At 42.1% G+C, this 25,545-nt stretch overlaps 1 protein-coding gene across 8 annotated transcripts in view; it reads right to left on the bottom strand.

Annotated features, from left to right (window-relative positions):
• tncb (tenascin Cb) overlaps nucleotides 1-25,545 on the bottom strand; it is an 88,959-nt gene that overhangs the window by 19,932 nt on the left and 43,482 nt on the right. For 7 of the 8 annotated variants that reach the window (XM_044196384.1, XM_044196383.1, XM_044196386.1 and 4 more), the window contains 9 exons: nucleotides 18,998-19,571; nucleotides 16,497-17,717; nucleotides 14,591-14,854; nucleotides 14,389-14,504; nucleotides 13,728-13,881; nucleotides 7,737-8,006; nucleotides 7,138-7,323; nucleotides 4,079-4,168; nucleotides 2,998-3,261 (listed from right to left, as the gene is read on the bottom strand). In XM_044196384.1, coding sequence (XP_044052319.1) covers nucleotides 2,998-3,261; nucleotides 4,079-4,168; nucleotides 7,138-7,323; nucleotides 7,737-8,006; nucleotides 13,728-13,881; nucleotides 14,389-14,504; nucleotides 14,591-14,854; nucleotides 16,497-17,717; nucleotides 18,998-19,484 — 3,052 coding nt within the window. In that variant the 5' untranslated portion in view covers nucleotides 19,485-19,571. Of the gene's footprint in view, nucleotides 1-1,734; nucleotides 1,786-2,997; nucleotides 3,262-4,078; nucleotides 4,169-7,137; nucleotides 7,324-7,736; nucleotides 8,007-13,727; nucleotides 13,882-14,388; nucleotides 14,505-14,590; nucleotides 14,855-16,496; nucleotides 17,718-18,997; nucleotides 19,572-25,545 lie in introns of all 8 variants that reach the window. The other variant, XM_044196388.1, reaches the window with a different exon arrangement.

Genomic DNA, 25,545 nt, shown 5'->3' with positions numbered 1-25,545 from the left:
TAATCAGAATTTATGGGATTTTCTTTTTTGTATTTTAAGTGAACCAACCTTTAAGTTCAGCTTCAGTTCTGGTTGTCACATGCAGTTGAATATGTGTGTCATGACTAAATCAAATGGTCTCCTGAGATATCACCTTCTCATTCTGATATCTGCCATTTGATACACTCACTTTAGTCATATCATACTACAGCATTACAAGTGTACTTGTCTTCAGGATGAGATCGAGCCTCTAACCCAGGTGCTGTCTGTGCTTTCAGACACTACTGCACAGATCATGTCAGAGCATGCAGGACATGAGCTTGCTTTTTTCATGCTTTATGTTCTCAGTTTTTCTCTGCATAGAATCAGCTGCTCGTGCACTATCATCATATGAAGTAATACAACATGATGCCCAAAATGATGACAATAGATGTATAAACTGGCCATTGTGTTTCAAGTTGTCATGGCTTTTTAAGACAATGCTGGTGTTTTGTGCTGGTGATCAAACATACAGCATATATACGACTCTTTGGACAGCTGATCAGTTTAAGACTCATCTGGGTATTTAACAATATAATGTACAATGGTTCATTTTTTGTCATTTGTACAAATATGGGCATTGGATGTTGGGACTACTGAAGTTATTATCATTTCCACATGTCTGCTGTCATTGTTCCCAGAGCGCAACTCTTCCAGTCTGTGGTTCTCTTAGTTTAAATTATGATAATCATGGCTTTTGTCTCCTGATTTTCCTCTTTTATTTACATCCGTTTGTTTCTACATCTTTCATTCTGCTTCTAAAAGTATCTTGATTTTTAGAAGCACATTTTGGCTTAGTATTGATTCTCAGCAGGTCAGTTAAGCAGCTTTTCTGAAACACTCAAAAACAAATTCTTGTAATCCTTTCGATGATTGTCAGGCACAAGTAGAACCCCCAACCTCCCTCCAAACCTCGTCTCACCTCGCTCCACCCCTCCTCTTTCCTTCAATCCCTTCTGTAAAACGAGTGTGATCTGTGTTTGTACTTCATGTCTGGAGACGATAAAGGCTGCAGATTGGCCGGGCTGTGGATTAGAGGGCTGCTGATTTCGGAGACAATGTTTTAACAGGAGTCCCAGCATGTGGCCTTTTATCTGACAGACCCACAGTTCATCGTGGTCAAATCGCACAAAACCAGAGGGGAGCGGGGCTCACGTCAACAATTATCACATGAATGAACATTGTGCAGAGCGCACACATGTCCATACAAACCCCCAGCCTCCCACACACACACCCCCCTCAGGTTCACTTTATCTCAGTCTTTTTAGCCACTCAGTCTCTCAATCATACGTGCCACACATGACCACACAGACAAGTGGACATAAGGAGTTGACACATGCACGTGCACACTCACCCACCCACATCCACACACACACACACTAACACACACAGTATGTTTGTATTCTGTTCTTCTTGGCAGCGCACAATCCAAAAAATGCAACAAAAGAGAGATATTCCAATGCTTACCAACGTTTCCCTCATGCCATATCGATTTTTGCCCCTAGCCATGCATTTAATGGGCACTCGTTGCATAACTGGAAGATTTACTTGTGAAATGTCTGGAGGCACCCTGACCGCAGCACGAAAAATATGCCACAATCACCTCATTTGTCTTTTCTTGTTTTGGTTAAAAAAACAGGGAAAAAAGAAAAATAATCCCACATGCTATAAATGAGCCTTGAGGAGGGGGAGGGGGGTAAAGACAGAGTGACTTACATTGAGAAGCTAACAATGAATTCAATTCATTGCCTCGGTTTGGCTGCAGTACTGAAGAACAAAAAAAATGAACCTGTGGTTAATGAGAACTTCTCTTATTCTCTAACCCCGTGCCACCAGCTAGAAACTTCATGGAAACAGTGGGCTACATTCAGAGGAAGCTCTGTCTCAGACACATTTTATAAATACTGAGCATCCTGCATGCCAAGTCTGAGCCTAGCTACTACTGTAGTCAAAGGCAAAACTTTACCACCTCTCTACTTTGTCTTTAGAGGTCAGCTCACCCAAATAATAAACATTCTCACTTACTTCTAGTGGTGTATAGCCATGCCAATAGTTTTGCTTTTATCTGCCCAGATTTTAAGATATTTCTACATAATATTCAAAGGGACTTGCAATGAGTTCTGCAAGTGCCTTGACCGAGATAAGCGTCCACCATCCAGAGGCAAAGGAACACAATGGTCGTGTCTGAGTGTAGGAGTTGACCATGTCTTGAAGGTAGAAAAGACCACTTCTTTTCACTGCTCTGTTGGCTGCTAACATTTCTCAACCCAGTTCAACATTGAAAACATTGAAAAATTACATCTACAGTTGTATTTGTCAGTTTTCAGGGGGGGGTTCACCAGCTAGTTGCTAACTTTGTCTGCTGTTTGGTGTTGGGCGGGTAGCGAACAACATTATTTTTGTTGTATTAAAACTAAAACAATTGAGTCCATATTATATGTAGTCATGTGACCCATATAGTAAAGATATGAGTGCAGCTTCTTTTTTTAAATCGAAAAATCTACATAAGCCACAGACCACACTTTCATTAGTTCTCATCGGGACGAGTTCCCCTTCCACTGAATACTGTCAGAGGTGAGGTCTTTGGGTTAGAATAACCACTACAATGTTTCTGGAAAACCAAAACTATATGCATGGCTACCACTTGAGGTGAATGGGAAAATAAGGTGTTTGTAGTTTGGATGAATCAAACCTTTAAAATTAGGGATGTGCTGAGATTGTACAAAAACCGGCCACTGCCAGAAACATTATCTGAGTAATAATACAGAGTGAAGTATCTGAAATGTCAGTGTTTTCATGTTGGAATAAATGCCAACCTGATAACTATTTCCTCCAGACATTTGTGCCAAAAAAGCTTCCTCCGTCTTCCACTGTTTCCTCCCAGACATTTCAGACACTCTGTAATGTCAAATAAGGCACTACCCCTTAGACAGGAACATTGCTTTTCAAGATGGAAGGTGTGTTTTTTGCAGTGCTGACCTGTGGGTGCTGAGATGGTGGCGGGTGCACTGGTCCTGCGGCCCCTCTCAGCAGTGATGCTGATGGTGTACAGCATGCCAGGTGTAAGGCCCCTCATGGTGTGAGACTCAGAGCTGCCTGGGACCACGTCCTCAGCCCTGTGGCCATCCGCAGATACATAAACCAGTCTGAAGGAGTCCAGTTTGGCCAGGGGGCGTTTCCACTCCAACATCATGGTGGTCTCTGTCACCTCTGCAACAGTCAGGTCCTTGGGAGCATCCAGGGCTGTTTAGAGAGGTAGAGGAGAGGTTGTGAATGGAGGTTTAAGTTTTACCACTACAGAGCAACTGAGGCCATTATCTGAGACATTTTATATGAATTTCTCTTGAGTGCCAATTCACATACAATAACACAACATTAATTCAAACAATAGCCATCTTATGAAACTGTTGCGCCTCCTCTGGCACACATGCAGTATAATTGTTTACCGCTTGATCCATGGCTGAAATTTGATTGCTGCAGCAGCAAAATGGTGATTGTGTTTTCAGACAGAACGTGAAGCTACTTTTAGAGGTGGCACGATTGCAGGCAAAGTCAATAGTAAGACGCCATTAGATGCAACTTTGCGTGGGGTGGTGCAAACTGATGGGACGACGCATCCCACCTGTTGAAAATGATTCAGCTTGAGCGAAAAACTTGTGCAAAAGCCTGGGCTTTATGAATCTACTTCACAAACTTACAGAGACCAGAGGAAAAAGGAGATAGACTGGAGGGAAATGGAGGAAGAACCAGAGTCTCTGGTGAGTTTAGTCAGAGGCTGAGATGAACTCAGCTGTTACAGTACATTGGCTGTTTGGGGCGAATAAATACATACACTATTAATACACTTTTTTTTGGTCTATATATTATTTTGTTTTTTATTGTTTGCTGCTTAGAGAATGCCTGCATTAGTCTACATAGCAACATCAATAAAATCTAAATCACAAAAAAGATATTCTGTGTAGTATGAAGATATTTGGCAACATCAAATGAGTGTGGATTAAGTAAAAGGCACATATATAATGTGATTATATAGGTATTGTGTAAGTGAAAGCATCTTTACCAGTCACTGCGTTGGTGGTCGTTGGCAGACTCTCCCGCTCATCTTTCACCGCCGTCACACCCATCCCATACTCTGTGCCAGGTCTCAGGCCTACATAACGGGGCAAAATAAAAACACTGTGATACAAAAATTAAAAGCAATGTCATGTTTAGTTTGTACAAATCCACTGTGGTGTCACCAAATGAACGATGGGGAAGCTCTGTAGTCAAGTGGCCAGCTGTTTTGGCTAATGGCTCCAGTGCTTATGGCAAACACAAAAACGCTCTCATGTGGCTCGATTGCACAATAGATTGGAGCCTAATTGCATTTCATGGTAAGCCTGTGCTCACTGTGGAACATCAGTGTTGTATTTGCATTGATGGATCTATAGAGCCCTTGTCGCAGAGCAGAAACACTACTTGCTATGATACAGCAGGCTCTGGAGGCCCTTTGGTCTCTACAATTAAGCCCTCTCTCGGCCTGATCGCCTCTAATTCCTTTATTAACTCCCACAGAGGTCATCACACACAGAGTCTTGCAGCATGAAATTACACCTAATGCCCAGGAAACTCATTATCAATAAAATCACGAGCGTGAAGGCAATTACAGATAATAACTGTGTGAAAGAAGTGCTGAGGTGTGTGTGGAGTAGAGGGACGTCGGCTGAATAGACACAGTGCTTTATTTCCATGGGATGGGCCTCCCAAGGACAAAGAATTGGGCCAGACAAAGACACTATTAGCGTTTTTGGAAGCTTTTTTTTTTTTTGTTTCTCATGGTGTTTAATCCTGCCATGCTGCAGCACACAGTGTAGAAACAAACAGAAAAACCCACATCCACCTCAAAGCATGGCTTTATAATGTCAGCGGTGCAGATAGATGAAAACGCACCCGCTTTTCTTGTTTGAGCAAGATCTCACAGTGAAACAAGCAGCAGTGTTATTCCATTTAAAGTCTGAATGCCAAACCCCCCTGGGTGGTTTTCTAATAAAGTGGGCCTTTTGTAGACGGGCAAACATTTCACAACACAAAACAAAGGCAACCCATTTTGGAAATGAGCAGGCTGAATATAACACTGACCATTTAACAGAGAGCGCCACAAACACTTGCCCGAAGAATTAGGAGAATAAACACTTCACACGGTATCATTTTTTTTCCCACAGGAGCTTTTCAGCTGTGTCATTTGGATGCAAAGTGGTAATGGGCTAATGTGAACTCAAAGCAGACAAAAGAATGAAAACACTGAATATGTACGCTGTGAAACAGCCCATTCATTTTGCTGAGCAGGATGTAGTTGTTTTTTTTTTACTGTAGCTGCGATCAGTGCTAGTCGTAGCCTAATTGCTCTGACATGGTGAGTGGGTGCTGGGTCATAAATTAATTAAACTCTAAGTTACTGCAAAATCCCTTAACCCTTGAACTCTGAAACATACCAATATCAAACTTTTCTGACCACTGGTTGTGTATGCTCTCCTAATGAAATGTCTTAGATAATCAGAAATGTTGACACACACACACACACACACACAATGTTTAATAAACATTTACTAATGCTCTCTATATTTTGGTTATAAGCCATTAATAAGGACAACTTCTGGGTTGCCAGGTTGCGAAAAATCCTTGATACCACTTTCTAATAAAGCACCCTTTATTAAGTATTTACAGGTTTTAACTAATGGCTTTATTAATGGTTAATAAATCATTTACGAATAGATTTACTTATAGATACGATATAAGCCATTAGCAACGCTTGCAAACATGGAGACAAAGCAGTGTCTTGCGGGGAGAGGATCACCAGCCAAATAGATTTTTCACAACCTGGCAACGCAAAAGTTGTTCTGATTAATGGCTTATAACTAATCTATAAAGAATTTGTAAATTCAGTTTACAGCCTTAAAACAGTCATTAGTTACAACTTATAAACCCTTAATAAAGGATGAGTTATTAGAAAGTGGTAGCATATTAGAATTTTCAGAACCTGGCAACCCAGAAGTTTTTAATGGCTTATAAATGGTCTATAAATGATAAGTAAATTATTTAACATTAACAAAGCAATTAGTAACAACTTATAAACTCTTGATAAAGGGTTCCCTATTAGAAAGTGTTACAGATAAAATAATCAGCATATTTTGCACTATGTAGTATCTATATACAGTATACACTCAGTGGCCCCTTACACCTGTACAATCTGATGCAGTTCAATACAACTGCTCTGCCATAGATTCTACCTTTACGAAGCTCATAATTCTCGGGAATGTGTAAATTCAATTTTGTCTTCCCTATTTACATACATGAGGGGCAGAGTATTAGAAACACCTCTGAATATAATGCAGACCAGTAAAACACCACCACTAACTGTGACCTCAATGCTGCAACATATAATTGACACCTCTATGACAGTGTCACCAAACACTGAACATTATAGGCTTAATGGTAGAGCGGGTCGTCCACCAATCGGAAGGTTGGTGGTTCAATCCTGGTTTCCCCCAGCCCACATGTCGAAGTGTCCTTGGCCACTTTATTAGGTTCTATCCTTGGGCAAGACACTGAACCCCAAATTGCTCCCTAGGGCTGTGTGTGTGAATGATTTACTTTCTTTGAACTGATGGCACCTGCCATCAGTGTGTGAATGGGGTGAATGTGATATGTAGTTGACGCACTTTGAGTAGTCGGAAAAGACTAGAAAGGCGCTATATAAGTACAGTCCATTTACCATAGGCATCATAAAAGTAGACTTTTTGGCAGAACCTAATAAAGTGTCCACTGAGTGTATATCTGTATATAAATATATAACGCCATGATATATATTGTATAAATATCCATGACAACTCCATCTGCTGATGAAGACCCTGAGATGTGGTTGAAAGCTTGGGAAAACTAGCGTACCTTGAGTTAAGGTTATTGTACTTGGTAAAGGGTTACAAAACACAGTCTGTATAAGTATCTTGCATGCTGATAGTAGTAAAATTATCCTGAATGGATGTTTGTGTGTGTGTGTGTGTGTGTGTGTGTGTGTGTGTGTGTGTGTGTGTGTGTGTGTGTGTGTGTGTGTGTGTGTGTGCGCGCTCTGGGATCTAGTACCAGTGATCTTGGCCTGGGTGGTGTCCTTGGGTCCCGGGGGGAAGAGAAGCTCTCCGTGCTCGCCTCCAGACAGAGGTCCATACTTGATGCGGTAGTTGTCCACCTGAGCTTGGCTGTTCTTCCACTCAAGAGTGATGCTCTCGTCCGTCAGCTCCACCATCTGCAGGTCTCTGGGGGCGTCCAGGTCTACAACATAGAAATGGACTTTAGATAGATGTACCAAACTTAGCCTAAATTTAACTGTACTTCTAATCTAGGCCCAAACCTTAAGTAGTTCCTTTTAGAAGCCAAGACTGACATTTCCTCATTATTCTATACTTGGGAGGACATTTGGTCCTTCAAGGAAGACACACATCCACATACACACATCAGCAGGATATCCTCCCTCGTAAACATATAACCATAAGTAAAGTATGTGTGGTCCAGTCCCCCCCAGCTGACACACAGCTCATTAAACTTGGCTATAATAAACAGTTAATGGCTGTGACTATTTTTCATCTGGGAAGAAGGTTGTAATATTTTATGTAAATAGTTCAGGTAGATCTATTTTTTGGCCTAAAAACACAGCGCATCAAATTGTTATTTCAGTGTAACAGTACCTGTGAGGAAAGACTCATAGACAGGAATGCTGGTCCGTTCTCCCTTCCGAGCCATCAGAGACACCTTGTACTGCGTGTCGGGGGTGAGGCCTCCCAGGTGGTACTGGGTGTCAGTGGAGGACAGCTTCACCACATTGTGATCAGCAGGGTCCGAGCTGGGCCCGTAGGAGATGCTGACCCCGTCCACCTCAGCCACGGGCTGGAACCAGGTCACCAGCGCTGTGGTGTCTGTCACGTCACGCACGTTCACCTGGCTGGGGGCATCAATCACTGGAGAGGTAGGGGTATAACATAGTGAAGGCTGTTAAAGGACCCTTATTGTTAAAATTCCAAAGTCTTTCTATTTGCATACATATGATCAAAGGTATTTGATGAAAGACTGTTAAAATTGATTTGTTTGAGCAGTTCAAAGTCATTCTGCCTTTTGCAGGATTTGAACTGAAAAGTGTCCACTCAGCAGGTATTAAGAGGTGCTGCTGTTGCTGTCTGCCATTTAGTCTTCTGTGTGTGTCTTTTAGGTCGATCAACTTTTAAACAGTGATCATATCGTTAACGAAAACTATGACAGAAAATGTTTGTCAACAACCTTTTTTCCATGACAAAGACGAGATGGTGACAAGCCAAAAAAAGATCTTTGACAATAAAAATTATGACAAAATGTATGTTTTGTTTTCGTTGACAAGATGAGATGGGACTAAAATGTTAGTGGTGGGCTATCGGACATTCACAAAATGCATGATATTTTCCCCTAGTTGTGCGTCTAGTCTCTTTGTCAAAATATAAACAATGCATCCCTGTCATTGATTGACGTGTGGTGCAGACTGATGTGAGGTGTGCAGATGCTGTCCCAAACCGACAGCAAGTTAATGACAACATCGGAATAAAAGAAGCAGTATACGGAGTTCTTAAATCTGGTGTCTGTGGCGACATTCCCGCGTTTTACGCCAACCAGCAATGACCGGTTTGCCAGAGCGGAAGCAGGGAGGAACCCAGAGCCATGTAGAGAGCTCCATGATCCGCCATTGCTGAGAAAAAAAGGTCCATTGGAAAGAATGTTTATTATTCAGCATTATTTATTGTTAATTTTTTAAGTTAATATGCTTTGGCAACGTTGCATTGTATGCAGTCACGCCAACAGAGCCACTTGAATTGAAATTGAATCGAGTTGACGCAACTCTCTCTCTACATGTCTCTGGAGTAACCGTAGCGACGGAGTAGGCTACAGCAACTAGGAGTAAAAGCTAAGAAGCGTCCAAGAAATGTTTCTGATGCTCCAGATCAAAAAGAAACTCAGCGTTCAGAGGAAGAATTACAGTTAAAACAAGAAAGCAATCGATGGCGAGGACAAACATGGATAATCACTGGTGTAGCTTTAGCTTTTCTTTGTTGGAAAGTGCTGAGAGAAGGGACTGAGGGCAGACACAGATAATGCTGCTCTTGGACAGGTTGGTAAAATATTTGGAGTAGGCTATGTAGCTATTACATTTACTCTACCTAAATAATGGATTATTGTCTTGGAACTGTGGAAATTTCTATTTGTATTTTTGTAACTATTTCTGAACAAGAGCCTGGGGGGAGCTCATAGGCTATAGGCATACATCATAAGCATGCACCGTCTGTGTTTGTGTAATTACTCTCACTGTCAGAATGGGGAGACAAAAGTTTTGCACTCCACCTTTAACTAAGCATATAAATTTACTAACGTTAAGCCAACGTTACTGGGCAGTTGGCTATGTCAACTTATGGCAAATTTGCTAGCAAGCCATGTTGGCTTAGCCTGGCTGGAAGCCAGTTTGACTCACAAAAAAGTAACTGTTTCAGCGTTAGTGTGATTTTAATGGTAATGAATTAGTTTAGTTTAAAGAGAGAAAACCCTCTCACTAAAAGTTGACTAAAATATAAAGACTTTTCATTAACTAAAACTAGACTAAAACTATGAAGGATGAAAATGATTAAATGTGACTATAACTAATGAGCATTTTCGTCTAAAGACTAAGACCAAATCTAAAATAGTTGCCAAAATCAACACTGCTTTTAAACAAGCTGAAAACACGGTCGATGCGTTACGTGTATATGTTGCTAGCTTGCAACAGTTAAGGTTTGTACAGTCAGTATACAATGGCTGCTTGGGGTAAATAAACACAGACAGTCCAGCGGTCAAATTGCGGAGGCAAAAATTCGCTTCATGTCCTGTCTCAGTGAGTATCCGCTTTCTTATTTTAAGCAGTTTCAAGACAACCACCAAAATTTGCTGAATATAGCTACTGGTTGCATCACATAGTGTGAAATAAGGGTCATGCTCTAGTTAACACAGTAACATGGCAGACATTACAGTTCAGGTCATTGAATTGTTCATCTTTGCATTAGAGGACTGATATAAAAAAAGTGGAAATATCTGTCAGATATCTGCAAGTTGAGAAGTTGTTTATGCTCATGGTCAGCTAGAATGCTGATGGATACAGTAGATTTACAGTCAAACTTGTGTTTGTGTCTCAAATGTATTTCTTTCCAGCTAGAATTTGTGTTTTAGCAGAAGTAGACATCATCATGGTTGTATCACTGTTAGTGTTGGTGCCTTGCTCTACTCATGGATGAAACTGAACCCTGACCATAGACCATGTAGGTAGGAAGGAGGGTTGGTGTGGGGTGGAGGTAGAACGTGTCAGGGTGAATACAGTCATTTCAGCAATGCAGGTGCTGAAAAATGTGACAACCCCCTTGCATTTATGAGGCTATTCAAACTATTTACAGATCAAATCCCCACGCCATGAAGGGCGCCTTTTCACAGCCGCTGAAATTGATTTGTCACACGCAAGCAACTTTAGGAAAGTCAACCCTCTGCGCAGCGCTGATAAAATGAAGAATCTGTATTTGAGCTTAACACAGATTTGTCTTCTGAGGAGGCTTCGAGTGTGTCGTTCGGGTGTCACGATACCATTCTCCTGGGAGACCGGCGTCCCTCTGAGCCTGGCTGCTTGATTGACTGGTGCCTCCCACACATGGTGGGTTGGGTTGGAGGGGGAGGAGAGAGGGGAGGGTGGAGGGACTCGCTTCACACAATTAGCCCCACAGCATGCAAATCCCACAGTACGCACCCGCAAGCCGGTGTAATGGGAGACATTAAGAGAGCCTGAGTGACACGGAGAACTCTGAACCTCATAATCCAAGTAGTGCTGACACATGGGCATACATATGTGTGTGCATGAGTGCATGCATAGAAGTGGATAGAAGAAACATTCATCCCCTTTGACTTTCTCTTGCATTACAAAGTTTCTTCAAAAGACATCCATTTGGAAGTTTTGGTCAAAAATGTACAGAAAGAATTTAACTAATGAAGAGAAATTGCCCTATTTTTCCATCAATGTCGAATGTCAATGTGCAAATCCTTTTTCACACACACACTAATAGCATACATTTCTTTCCAGCAGATCAGCAATGATATAACACCATCACACTTTTACTTGTTATATCACAAAACGCTCTTGTTATTACACAAAATCAATGTATTTCATTAGAACATTAGAAACAATTAAGTATAACATGATAAGTTGGTACGTAGTTATGACAAGAAACTTCCAGATGTTGTTAAAAGAAGAAAAAGATCCAGTCAGTGCCTTAAGAGAGACACTGTAGCCTAGATGAAGACATGCTGCCATCACCTCCAGGCCAAATTATTAGACATTAGGAATGACGATGTTCCTAAAGGAATAGTTGGACATTTTGAGAAATACACTTATTCGCTTTCCTGCTGAGAGTTAGAGAAAATCAATACCACTCTTATATTCGTCTGTTTAATTTGAAGCTGGAGGCAGGAGATGATTAGCTTAGCACAAAGACTGGAAACAGGGGGAAACAGCTAGTCTGGCTCTGTCCAAAGGTATTAAAATCTGCCTACCAGAACCTCTAAGGCTAATTAACATGCTGTATCTTGTTAATTTAAACCATAAAAATGACAAGTTGTGGTTTTATGGTGGGTTATGTGCTGGGGCACTTTTTGACCGGGCCCGGGGGCCTTTCCGCAGGTTGCCTAGCAATCTCATTGTGACGAGTCACAAGTTCCCCCCGTTTCCAGTCTTTATGCTAAGCTAAGAGTCTCTTGGCTCCAGCTTCATATTTTATTTAGTGTGCAGATATGAGAGTGCTATCAATCTTCTCAAAAACTATTTCTTTAAATGTGCATTCAGTCTATCAGCCTCTCTCTCATCAGCATCCCTACCAAGTATCCCCCCCTCTCTGTCAGCAGTGAAGACCTTCCTGACCACGCAACGTACCTCTCTGAGGCTATATATTTTGTGTTAACATGAAAAGGATTTATATAGCATCATCAACGAGAACATTTTCTTAATCCAATAAGTTTTTATCATGGTGGCAGCAATATGCTGCCGTACAATTGTAAAGGATTTTCTTTTCAAAAAGTCCTTAATTTTTACTTTCCAGGTAAGTCATCTTCCAGGTTATTCAGTTCATGGGAAGGGGATTTAGAGTGTAGGGTGCATTTTCCCTTAGAATGCAGAGAAGTGTGTAAGAATAAGGTATCCTGCCATCAAAATACAATAAAACTACAGAACAGGCATTATCACTGCACTTCCTTTTATGTGATTTATCTATAGATGACACTGAAGAAATTGAACAAAAACCACCTTAATGTGCTCTATACTGAGTTATCGCTGTAATTTACCAGCCCTGCTCTTACTGCTGGGGGTATTATAAGAAAAGGTTATGATGGGCCTCTAATGGTATTTTCATGCATACTTCTGTTTATCCTGGCAAAGTGTAGACCATTTTCACATCATAAATAAGCAGAGAAGTGGCCTGACCCACTGCTAGGCAGAGCTGCCATTTATTAAACTTAGCGCTGAATGTGGTGAACATTGCTGCGCCTGTTGAATCTGCTTTGTTGAAACAGAAGTCTCCCAGGGGCAACAGCTAGCACAGTTTGAGTCCAGGTTTAAATTTCAGCCTGGGAAGCCAGCCATTGAGTCTTACATTTAAAGAAAATACACATTTACCAACTTCAGCGTTGGAGCAGTGTTTTTTTTACCTTCCCCCCAGTCAAGACACCTAAAAGACATCTAAAAAGCCTGGTGCCTTGGTCTGGAAGGTGAAGTCACAAATTCAAGAGTTTTCTCTCTTTATATTGATCCCTAGCCCCGAGTTCCTCAGTGTGTTACAAGCCACTGGGCTTTATAGCCTGATGGAGCTATGACGATATCTCATAACCTGCCAATAGGGCTGGAAATCCATATCTCTTTTTACTATTCCCGCTAAATCACAACAATGCAATGAAATCTAATGAGTGTATCACTCAGGGTTGACAAGTCAGGCTATTTTCAATACTCTGTTGGGGGCTGCAAGATGGATAGCCCAGATACAGAAATCAATGAACCTATGCAAAGTATGAAGGTGACAACCTGTTTGCATTTAACTTTGATAGAGCTTAGTGACAATTTATTCCACAATAACCTCTATTTCTGGAAAATGACACCCCTTCAATCTGCAGCCATGGGTCAGAATGGTGAATAAGGAGTTTAGGCTTATTCTCCGTGTGTTTTAAATACAATGGTTAGGGTTAATACCAAGAGAGAGCATCTTTACTTGCTTTTCTAGAATCCACCAGTCAAATCTTGTGTTTATAAGGGTCATAAAAGGCAAAATATGCATCAAAACTAATAAGCTAGGGCAGACCAGCAGTCGAGGACATACCGTTTATTCACAATGTTGTAGATTCTAATCTGTCCCATTATCTCATCCCCATCTCTTTTTCCTCTGGTTTACCTGAAGATTTCCACTCTGCATTTTGTGCCCTGAGGCAATGGGACACATTATGCTTTTTTGTTTTTTTTTATGGGGTTTAATTCATGCAGTGGAGGGTTAAGTTAGAGAACCCATTGCAAACTGAGTATATGTACACCCTGCTGCAATGAAACCATTCCATTAAGTCTGAGACAAAAGAATGATAAGCCAGTTAGCAGCGTGAATGTGTACACTTACTTGTGATGACGTTCTTGGAGGCAGGCGGTCCATGGTTGTTGTTCTTTACCACCACCAGTTTGACCTCGTACTCCTGGCCAGGGCCCAGGCCCGACTGCTCAAAGGTGGTCTCTGGACGGCTGAGGGGGTTACGAATCTCACCATCCTCTTCTTTCTGCCAGCACCGAAAAACACCAGTCATCAAAGACTAGTCCTGGCATAATGTGTGGAGTGGGAAGGGGGGAAAACAGCCAAATCATACAATATGGCACTCTGGGTGGCGTTTAGACTTAAGAGTTGACAGGGGACTCACTTTAATAGAGTGTGGCTTTGAGTAGATCCCAGTAGAACTGTTTGGAAAAGTTTCTATGAGCACTCAAAAAGGAAAATAAATCTTTAAAAAAAGTAACATTCGCTCTGTGCTGCATGGTCATTGGAGCTGTCATGCTAACAGTTTTAACTGCTATGTTTTTGCATTCTGGCTTGGCTAGACTATTTTCCACAGGATACCCACCCTGATCCTCATGTATGCACATTAGGCAATTACTGAATTTGAAGTAGGGGGTCTGCAGTGGGTCGTATAGGAAAATGTGGATAATGACAGAGACTGAGGTAGGCTCTAGAGATCAACCACCTCCTGAAATACAGAAGCCCCATTAACATATTGGGTAGCAGGACTCACTGTGTTTCTGAAGATGAGGTTCCAGCCATCGAAGGAAATGTCCAATGGGTCCCACTGCACCTCCACTGACGTCTCCCGTACGGACTTGAACTTGAGTCCCTCAGGCTCAGGCAGATCTGGGAGGCAAAGAACAAAACTCTGACTACATCTCATCTAGATTTATACACTGCATTTTATAAACTGTCACAGAGGATTGACATACGTGTAGCCACCCTAGCACTGACAGGAACACTCCTCTTGTTGTTGAGCACAGCATAGACGCTGATCAGATACTCCACGCCAGGCTCAAGCTCCCGAATAGTGGCCATCTTCTGGTCCCCAGGCACTTGCATGTCCAGCTCCAGACCTCCAGGGGCCGTGGGGACGTAGGTGATCAGGTACTCTGTCACACGCATTTCATTCTCCCAGGACAGGTCCACTGTCTCTGGGGTGACCTCCATCACTTTTAGGTCCGTGGGTGGTGAGACTGTGGAGAGACACTGAAAATCAGTGATCTGTATTGAGAGTTTTAAAATGTTAGTAATATAGCAATGGTTGTTTTCTCCAAGTACTGTATGGTAAGAAATGTGCCAATGGGAAAATAAAGTGACTTGCTGAACATTTTGTGTGACATTTGAAGGGACATCTTAAAAGAAAAGATAAGATAACATCAAGTTGATGCCTCTAGAATTTGGTGATTTTACAGAAAATATAAATATAACCAGAAGACTGAGTACAGGATTCAGAGCCATGATGGCATTTTTGTAAATGTCACTGAAGGCTGATGTTACATAATATAGACTATTAAAGATTTTCAGTATTTTTTTTTTTCATTAATCTAAGCTGTGGGAAATTCTGGAGGGACAAAATTCATACATAAATTTAACCCTTAAACCATGTTCAGTGATATGCAAGTTGAATGATATGCAACATTTATATAACATTTGACACGTGAAAAAAGGGTTGTTTTCATAGACATTTTCATGCATTGCTTGATCTGGACCCTGGGCCCTATGCTGAACACAATTTGTTCCCTATAAGGTGTAGCGCAACCCAATATCTTTGGAACTTGTTGACTGTTGACTAGGTGCAGAGTCACGCCTCACAAGGGCAGTTTTCCAATCAGCGGTGAACAAAACTACAATTTAACATTTTTCCATGTGATTTTACAGAAAATAGTTAGCTTTTTCATTCACATGTGGAAATGGAAACCCACCTTAATTGTACTATCAAGTGAAAATGTTCCTACGATATATTTGTCAATGTAAAGAAATTATATAAAATGGTACATCTGTGGATGAGGAAGGAACAACAAGTAACACCCTAGTGTACATGTTTAGATTTCAATCTAAATGAAATTAAAAAAAAAACATATGTTAGATTTTGCTAAATGTTCACCCAAGTCAACTTTGTGCGTCTGTGATGTTGCAAATACACATTGTAGGAATTTATAAGTAAGTTAAAAGACAAAAAAGTAATAGTAACATTATGAACAGTGTAGCTCATCACCACAGGAGCCTGGTTTGTGTCTGACTTGAAATCAAGCAATGTGTACTGTATGTTGTTTTACTTAAAAGCTGCACGAGCCATGTTTTTATAGGAACAGTGGGTCAAACGACTGTGTAATGTGAAACGAGCTGCTCATAGTTACAAATCCACAGAGAATTCTGCAGTCCCTCACAGCGCTACAGAATTTTTTTAGCCTCTTTTAGCTAATTGTTTGGATTTTTACACCCAACAACTTTAATGTTTTGGTTCAGTCTGCTCTCACAAACCCTGTTTCCAGGTGCAGCGGGCAGCTGCAGCTTTTCAGCAAAAAAGCTCTGAAAACCCACTGTACACTGCCTGCCAGCACCAAATGACTTGTTAGTTCGCGACTAGCTTGTGAACATAGTGGAGTATTTAGCAGCTAAAGAGGCAGATGTTTTCTTCAGGAGTTGGTGGAGACCAAAACAGAGCTAAAAGCAGAGCAAATGTTGGACTACAAATGACACTGTGACAAACAGCATGGAATAAAATCCTGTAGACCGTATAGGGCCTAAGTAGCACATGTCTAAGAATTAATTCTATTAAAACTCTGCAATGAACCTGTGGAAAGCTGCACAGTATGTATGCATGGTCTATCTTACCCTCAGAGCAGTCCTCCCCGATGAAGCCCTCATCACAAACACACACTCCGTTCTCACATTGTCCCTGGTTCTGGCAGTCTTCTGGGCAGGTCAGTATGGAGCAGTCCGGCCCGGTGAAACCTTCGTAACACACACAGTTCCCATCCGCGCAGTAACCTCTATCAAGACAGTTCATGGGACATGTCTTCTCACTGCAGTCCTCACCAGTGAAACCCTTATGACAAACACATTGTCCGTTCACACAGTTACCACGGCCCAGGCAGTCATTGGGGCAGGTCAGCTCGCCGCAGTCTTTCCCCTTGAAGCCGACAAAGCATACGCACTTGCCATCCACACACTCTCCACGTCCCATGCAGTCTTTTGGACAGGTCTTGATGCTGCAGTCCTCCCCAGCGTAGCCTTTGTCGCATATGCACTGTCCATTAACGCAGCGGCCGCGGTCTTGGCAATTGTTAGGGCAGGAGAGCTCGCTACAGTCTTCGCCTTGGTAGCCTACGTCGCATACACATTCTCCATTAATGCACTGGCCCCTGTGGCTGCAGTTGTCAGGGCACGAGAGGATGGAGCAATCTTCACCCTCAAATCCTGGATCACAGATGCACTTCCCATTGAAGCAGTGGCCTCTCTCATTGCAGTTCTTGGGACAGGTGAGCTTCGAGCAATCCTCTCCACTGTAGCCGGTCTGGCACACACACTGGCCATTCACACACATGCCACGGTTGTTACAGTTGCCAGGACATGTGAGCTCACCGCAGTCTTCTCCAGTGTAGCCCTCTTCACAGTAGCAGGTGCCGTTGATGCAGCGTCCGCGGTCATAGCAATCGTTTGGACAGATGAGTTCGGAGCAGTCGAAGCCAGTCCACGGCTCATCGCAAACACACTCATCATCAACGCAGCGTCCACGGCCCAGGCAGTTGTTGAGGCAGTTGGTCTGGGTGCAGTCCTCACCAACGAAGCCCTCTTCACAGATGCAGGAGCCGTCGACACAGTGCCCGTAGTCACCGCAATCCAGCAGGCAGAGCTCAATACTGCAGTCGTCCCCACTAAAGCCCTCAAAGCATTCACATTTGCCATCCACACAGCGGCCCTGGTCCTGGCAGTCGTTGGGGCACTCAGGTTCGGTGCAGTTGGGGCCCTTCCATCCAGGCTCACATACGCAGCTGCAGGTGTCAATGCTCCAGTTCCCACGGCCATTACAGTAGGGCTTTGTGGACACTTCACCTGGGGGAAGGCAAAAAAGGGAAAGGAAGTATTTTGAAACTAGTCCAATGTGATCACAAATTGTTCAGTAAAACAACGTGTGCAATGCATACACAAACTCTAACCTCATATCTAAGAGCTGCATTATGCAACTTGAAGGATACCAAAAGGACAACCGTCCCTTCAAAGGTGAGAATTACATATGAATGAGAGACATTGTTAATGCAAACTGGGTGAATCCATAGCAATAGTGGATATGTGGCACTCTTCTCTGTTTCTCTAGTTGCACTTTGTAATGCATGTTGATATGTTCAGTTTTACTTAAAGGACCAGACCACTAATCTTAAATGTTTTAGCCCATTAACTACAAATGGTTTTATTGCCACCCTTTCTGAAAAGTATAAATGTTTTTGTCTGCATTCTTAACTTCCAGGTGGCCATTGGTTTCAGTCCATTTCAACAAACTATGAAAATGCGTTTACAGAGACCTGAAATTTTCTTAACAGAGTGAATGTAGTTAGAGTGAACAATTTGCCTCCCTTATACTTTGGCAGAGTTACACTTTGGCCATGTGGTATTGCAGTTACAAGTTTCTAAACTCTCTTTGGTGGTACACGCAAGGATGCTCTGACAACCCATAACTAATAGCCTGCTGCTAAGAAACTTTGCATTGACAATATTATTCAAATTCAAGTCATGACAGGAGACAAACAGTAAGCAAACTTAGACATCCTGAAAAGGAGAATTTGTTTGCATTAAAAAGTGTGCTGGTCACCGCTGGATTCTGTTAAATCAGATATCAGGTACTTTAATGCAGAAACAGCATGTTAACTGCATTACCATTTGACAATAATGTAACTGACAATAAATAATAATGACAGAATATTCACTGTATTGAATTAATCATCTCAATCTATTTTCATGTCTTTACATATTGATTTCCATACTGTAGTAAAATGAATGGAAAACGAAACTAAATCTATGAACTTATCCATGCTTTGGAAAGGGGATGGCAGTCATGTAAGATACAGCCAATTTGTGGTTAATTTGCTAAAAGATGCAAAGCCATTGCTATGGTCTTTTAAAAATGATTTCATGAGGCAGATTTTAAAATTGTGTTGCATTTGTTCCCTTATTTGAAATCCATATTCATGACCTTTCTACTCTCAAACACATTTTGCTGGAAGCACTTTAGAAACAGATTTTACTGGAGTTATTACATGTATGGTAAACTATAAACACTCTGCCATTGTAACACAATTACAGTACAACAGCACCTACAGTGAAAGATAAAGAATTACCTGTAACTGGAGCGCCACAGCAGCCTGCCCCACTGCTGCACTGTTCTCTCAGACTAGACAGCTCAGACTCCAGCATCTCCAGCCTGTTCAGGATATCCTTGATGTCTGGCAGCTGGTTGTTGCAGCCACATGCCTGTTTGGGGATACTTATGCGGTGTGTGAAAACGATCTGATTGTCACCGTCCTCTGTGTGCTCCATGTGCTCGGTGTTCTGCATGTCCATCGGGGCGGTCTTGTGCTTGAGCTCGGTGCCTCCGGGTGAGTCCAGGTCCACGGAGCAGAGGGACGTGGAGGGAACGTTGATGTTGTAGACGTGGTTGAACACTACCGGCTGGTCGGGGTGGGGTAGGGTGAGGTTCTCCTGGGCTTTCTTAGGCATCAGAGCCTCTCTACGGTGGCGGATGACCTTCTTGACCAGGCCGGCGGTGGAGAGTTCGAGGAGCAGAACCACGGTCACGCAGCCTAAGAGGAAGCCTTTCATTCCCATGATGACACACTGGCACTGCAGCTTCTGAGGAAATAGCGGCTGAGTGCAGTCTATTCAGGTATTAAATAGGTGTTTTCGTCTTGAGTCCTAGCATAAAAGAAAGTACAGACAGAAGGGAAAGATGAGCAAAATTGATTCATTTTGAGAATTTACTTTCCAGGCACATAACTTTGTCACATAGTTCTTTTTTTATGAGGAACACGTGTACACAGAGCAATCCACACAGAATTCTGTTGGATATTCACTTTTCTGGTTTGCCCTTGCCATTCGGGATAGATTCATTAACATAGTCCCACCATACACACACATACATCCACACTGGGGACCATAGCTGGACTGAAATATTATAGTATCCAACTAAAAAGCAATTAACCTTGTTCTGTTGCCCCAACAAAAGAATACTTCCAATCCTGTTGCTGCCTCTGACCCATTTTAGCCCCTCTGCTCACAGTGGAGGAGACACACACTTAGCGGATGACATAGGGGCATTCTTTTCAGAATTCCTCCGAGGACCAAGAGCAGCAATTACTGCAGGAGCAGTGTGTGACCTTGGGGATCTGGAGCTTTCTTTTTCTGACCACATAGAGACAGGCTGCCACAAACAGCCCGGCAACACCTGCATGGTGGAGAGCCTCCACTTTTCTCCGCAGTCCAGACCATAACCCAAGCTGACAGGTTAATACCAGTGTATGGTTAGACCATCTGTGGGCTTCCTGTAAAGCACAGAGGTCTGCAGAAACTTCCCTGCTACCAGCAAACCAGTAGGTCAGCTTTCCCGGATTGCCCTCCTGACAGCCACTGGGTTTACTTTTATTTCTGTAACATGATTTTTATTGCTTTCACCTTCATCAACACTTCTGAGACATAATTCTTTTAAAAGGTCTGCTGGAAAAATGTGCTGAGGTTGTGGTAACCTTAAAATCTTTTTTTCTTGCTCTTTGATCTTAGTGTTAAATTAAATATACAGGTTGGTTTAAGGTATGCCCCTTGCTGCATGCAAGTCTGGGTCTGTTACATCTAATATTAGGTGATATTTTTGAAAAAGAAGATTCATTCTGAAAGCATTTTGTTTCTCTAATAATCAGGTTTCTAGTTATTCATATCCTGGAAGATGATGAGGGACATGGAGTAAAATTATTGGCCTGTCAGTGTTGGAACCAAAAGAGAGAACAAAATTATGAATATAGATTCCGTGTAGAGCAACAGACTTCCTGTTTTTTAAAGTGTCTGGCTCAACCTGAGTTTATATAGTTGCACTTTTTACCACACCTGGTCAGAGATGCTGATACAGATAATTTCCTACCTCTAATAAAACCAGTGCCAGTGCCTTGGCTGCCCTAGAGGTTAATAGCAGCTGTTAGCAGCCAACATGAAAATGTCATTAATAAGCAGACATGAAAATGCACAATGGCAGGCATACATGGCGTATTCCAACCCTGTGGTGGAATGGAATATGTATAAAGGAGTTACACCTGACTTAGTCGCACACAGGTAAAAAAAACACAAGACACCTTTGCAGGCCATGTGTGCAGGAACAGGGAGGCTGACAGTCAGCAGGTAATATTCCAGGAAGAAGTGCTTGGTCTCCTCATCCCAGCCTGACGTGTGATTAGGCAAGCTGACAGATGAGCTCAGCTTGGAGGAATCCCACGGCTTCACCAGCACCCCCAACCCCCCCACCCCCACCCCCACCCCCACCCCACCCCCCAGCCCTCACCAGCCCCTGATTAGACAGGCAGGGATGAGTGCCTCCATGATGGGTAGATTGTAAAAGTGCTAATGTAGCTTGCTGATAGGAGCTCTGTGGATCTGGGCCCTCAGAGGTCCCCCCCTGTCTCACTCTCTAACACACTATGTCACACATGCATGTCCACACACACCAATACTGTCACACCGCTGTGCCCAAGCATCACAAACTAGGGATTAAATCAACAAAATAGCCAGAAAATTGCTTTGAGTTGCTGCTAAGGTTTTAGTTCTGGGCGGATGGTTGGCTTTCTCACTTTGAAGGCTGGCTGCTCTCCACATGGACCTCTGAGCGAGGCAACCCTGAGAGACCAAAGCGGGCTTTGTGTGAGGATCTGTGGCTCTGGCAAAACTCGGCTTTATTCAGAAATAGATGAAGAGAAGAGACTTCCAGTCGGAGAAAGATCTGCTCTTAGCTGCCATCTACTACTCTTTAATATGAAGCAGAACAATCACAATAAGAGAATCTGAGTGTGACCCTGAGAAACACAGCACCGATCTCTCTGTTTGGACTTCCTTCATGAGCACCCTGTGGCCCTGGCACTATACTAATACAGCTGGTTGCTGGCACTGCAGACATGAACTTGATACAATATGACTGCTGCTGCTTTGTTATTCCCTCACTTGGTTTTGCTCTATAGTTAGCTTCTCAGACAGCAACAAAGCTTGTTGCCCGCCTTGTGGTCGAATGTGAGGCGAATTTTACCAGGGGAGACCTGCTGGTACACATAAATTTGGTGCAACTGATCTAAATTATCCTGTTGTGAATGAGTGCAAGGGAAACACACAGCGGAGAGCTGGAAATGCTTTAAAGATCCAGTTGGGGTCCATTTCACAAGTGATTAGGTCTCTCACTGTCAGGAATGTTAAATTAATTTAACGGTATTGTTGTTTTGGGATTAAACTGAAGGGGTGCGCCAATCAAACAGCCAACCCTAAACCACAACCCTGACCCTGACCCTGACCTGCCTCCACTCCTTAAAAATAATGCATTGTGGTCTTGATATGAACCAAATTCACTCAATATGCATTAAAACCAAAAATATATGAGTGTTTTCTGATTTGGTGCCCCAATTTTTCACTGCCTTCCAAAATGCATTTGATTACTACAGAAATGGTTGATATGATTGTTTTTTATTGATCTACCACTTCTATGGTTAGGTTAGGTTTAAGTAATTAAAACCATTCAGTTAAGGTCAGGGGAAAAATCACTGTCATTGATAAAAGAAGTGTCAATGTCTGTGGCTGAAGGTACTGTGGCTTTATAACAACGTCTACAACTACTTTATTATTTGCACCGCCACATGGTTAAAATTCTGGTTCTCCAAAGATACATGTACTGTAAATGTCTACACAGAGAAAAGTGTTACCTCCAAAATCTCAACAAATCAACTTGCAGACCTGAGCATCAAACAAGCTGATTCATTGATCCAACTCCTGTCAGGAATACATTAGAAAATGCATTTATTTTACGCAAAGGAAGACCAAGGGGATAAAGATAAGAGTAAAACCAGGACAGTCCAGTCAGCACAAATCCCCATAAGCTACTGTATACCCCCAGCCCAACATGGCATGCAAAGACCTGTCTCATTATAGTGACACTATAGTCTATCACTTAACATTGATCTTGTTTCCAGTCAGACAGCTGATTCAATGGAAATAAATAAACCCCCGTCCCTGTGGATGATTACTTTACCAGTGTCCTTTTCCTCCTACTGTTTCCCATTTTTTAGATATAAGTTTTACTTCCAATTGGTTGAGAGATTGATGAGCAGACTTTCTGTCTGGGGAGGACTGCAGACATCATACGCATTTCTTTCAAACTCAGCCAGGGCCCCATGCTGACAAACTTAATCGTCACTGTGTAGTCCACCTTTGCTGAGACTGTACCATATGGAAGGTCCAAGATAAATCAGAAAAGAAAACTATTACGCAGCAAGCATTCAGCAGCGATTATCTGTACAGCCGCTCTGAAATTTCAGGCAGACAAACATGGAAGTGCAGTCAGTGCTTTTTGTGAGGGAAAAAGAAAGATTTGTGGATAATGGCAGCAGTGTGAACAGACAATGCTGCATCTGTCTGATAACTTGACAACAAACAAACTGAATAATGAAGCAGCGTGCCCCACTTGGTGTGTAAAAGCTGTAAATATTCAATGACTACAACTACAACTCAAGTCCCAGGACTGTATGTTAAACAGGTCTGATAGGATGTACATGCTTTCTTTTCATTTCTGAAGAATTTATCAAGCTTGCCTAGTTTTGTAGGTCACTCGTGACAAAAACACAGCTTGCCTTCTTTGGTACAGAATCCAAATCTGGGTCGCTGGTATAAGGACTTAATGAAGGGTTATTGTCTGGGGCTCTTTTCACCTTGAGACACTGCCACACTCGAACAGTGGAAAATGACCAGGAAATGGGCCTCAGTCATGGACACTCAGTGCCATGTCAAGAATCATGAAATAAAGGTCTTTTTCTAATCCCGCATTAAAGACCCACACATTCACTAGAACTGAAATCTGCTGATAAACATATTTATCACAATCAACTTGCCTGCAAGGTGGAAGAAGCCTCCCACATATGACGTGAGCTAGAGCAGGTAAATATTGATTTGGATCCTGGATCTCCACCAAGGTCATAGCCAGAGAGATAGCGAGTTGCTGAGGACAGTACTATGGCTGTGAGTTATAATCATCAAACACAGAAATGAATTTCAAGGAAGAGGCATAGCTTGGGTTGACTGCTCGACGCGTGATCGATGGCACAGTTGTTGCTGCTTCTCAGAAAAGGTTTTTCAAATTTTATCACCTCACGCTCTGGAAGACACATGCCGTCTTTCTCTTTCTGCCTTGTGGCCATCAATGTTGTGCTGAACTGCACAAAACGCAGACGGCAGAATAAAGAAGCAAACTGCTCGCTTAATGGCTAAAGACAGGCAGTGTTAGAAAAAAAGACAAAGAAGCAATCAGTTTCGACTCATTTCATGTGAGGGAAATGAGATGAAATGGATTTGGTTCAAATATGGCAGTGATGTGGTCAGCCCATGACATTAGGAGACAGCTAATTGGGTAAAGTTGAGCCTCCTCTCAGTCTGCTCCTGTGGAAAATCTTCCAGCTTCTGTCTTGTCTGACAGATGCATATTTCAAAGGCAAGTTCAGCAGATCACCGCACGCTTCACAGAACAACATGAGTGGACATAACAAATATGATCTGAGCTCAAAAATCAGATTACAGATTACAGATATTTTTCCCCAGGATTTGGTGGAGAAAAGAAAACCTAAAAGCAGACTGAATTTACATTCATCAGATGCCTTGCTCTGTGTCTATTGAATGTGTAAATAGGCACCTGTTGGCTAACACGTTTAAAGCCGAATTGATTAGTCGATTAACTGATTAGTCGATGGACAAAAAATGAATCTGCAGCAATTAATTTTTCATACAAAAATTTGTGAAATTCGTAAATGTGAATACCTGCTGCTTTTCTTTGTTTTTCATGATAGTAAACTGAATATATTTGGTTTTTAGACTGTTGGTCAGACCAAACAAGGAATTTTAATGTGTTAATGTGTCAGCTGCATTACAAGCTGTTAGTGCAATCACTATTTTATGATCTGTTATTGACCAAACCTTAATTGAATAATTGGGAAAATAATTGGCAGATTAATCAATCAAATTAAATGAATGAAAATAATCAGCCCTCTACATGTCATCTACAACCCCTTTATGAAATAAGCAGGAAAATAATGTAATTGGAAACTGTTTCAAATATTTGCAATAATACAGATTTTCATACTGTACTGTAAATGCAACTACTTGGGATGCCCAATAGAATTAGTGGATTATTTTCCCTGAGGTCCTGATGACACTAAGATAGCCAGGCCAATGTGGTTGTATTGATGAGTGTGTATGTATGTAATAACTATAATTATATTCAACTTTTGACAAAGGTTCTGCTCAAAGGTTCTCACACCGAACAAATCTGATATGAAATTAATAAAGCATATCAGTATTTTCGCTACAACACTCTATCATTATTTCCCAAATGGTAAAAATGAATAACAATTTGACTTGCTAAACAGAAATGAAATGGGCCATAAGCTGCTTTTGATGAATGAAAAGAAGACTGGTTTCATCAAACCAAGACTGTGTTCACTGGCTCTCCGCTGTGACCCCATTGGATCCGATGACACAGATAGCGGGGGAGTGGTGGGGGTTAGTGTGTTCATGGCTGATAAGGCGGACGGGGAGGCTGGATCTGAGATACCAGCAGAAACACTTATCTGAATACTCGGAGAGAGCACTCTGCCAAGGCTGA

This window comes from Siniperca chuatsi, linkage group LG5, assembly GCF_020085105.1.
Source record: "Siniperca chuatsi isolate FFG_IHB_CAS linkage group LG5, ASM2008510v1, whole genome shotgun sequence".
NCBI lineage: Eukaryota > Metazoa > Chordata > Actinopteri > Centrarchiformes > Sinipercidae > Siniperca > Siniperca chuatsi.
The sequence above is the reverse complement of the archived record's forward strand: the minus strand, read 5'-3'. Positions and strand labels throughout refer to the sequence as shown.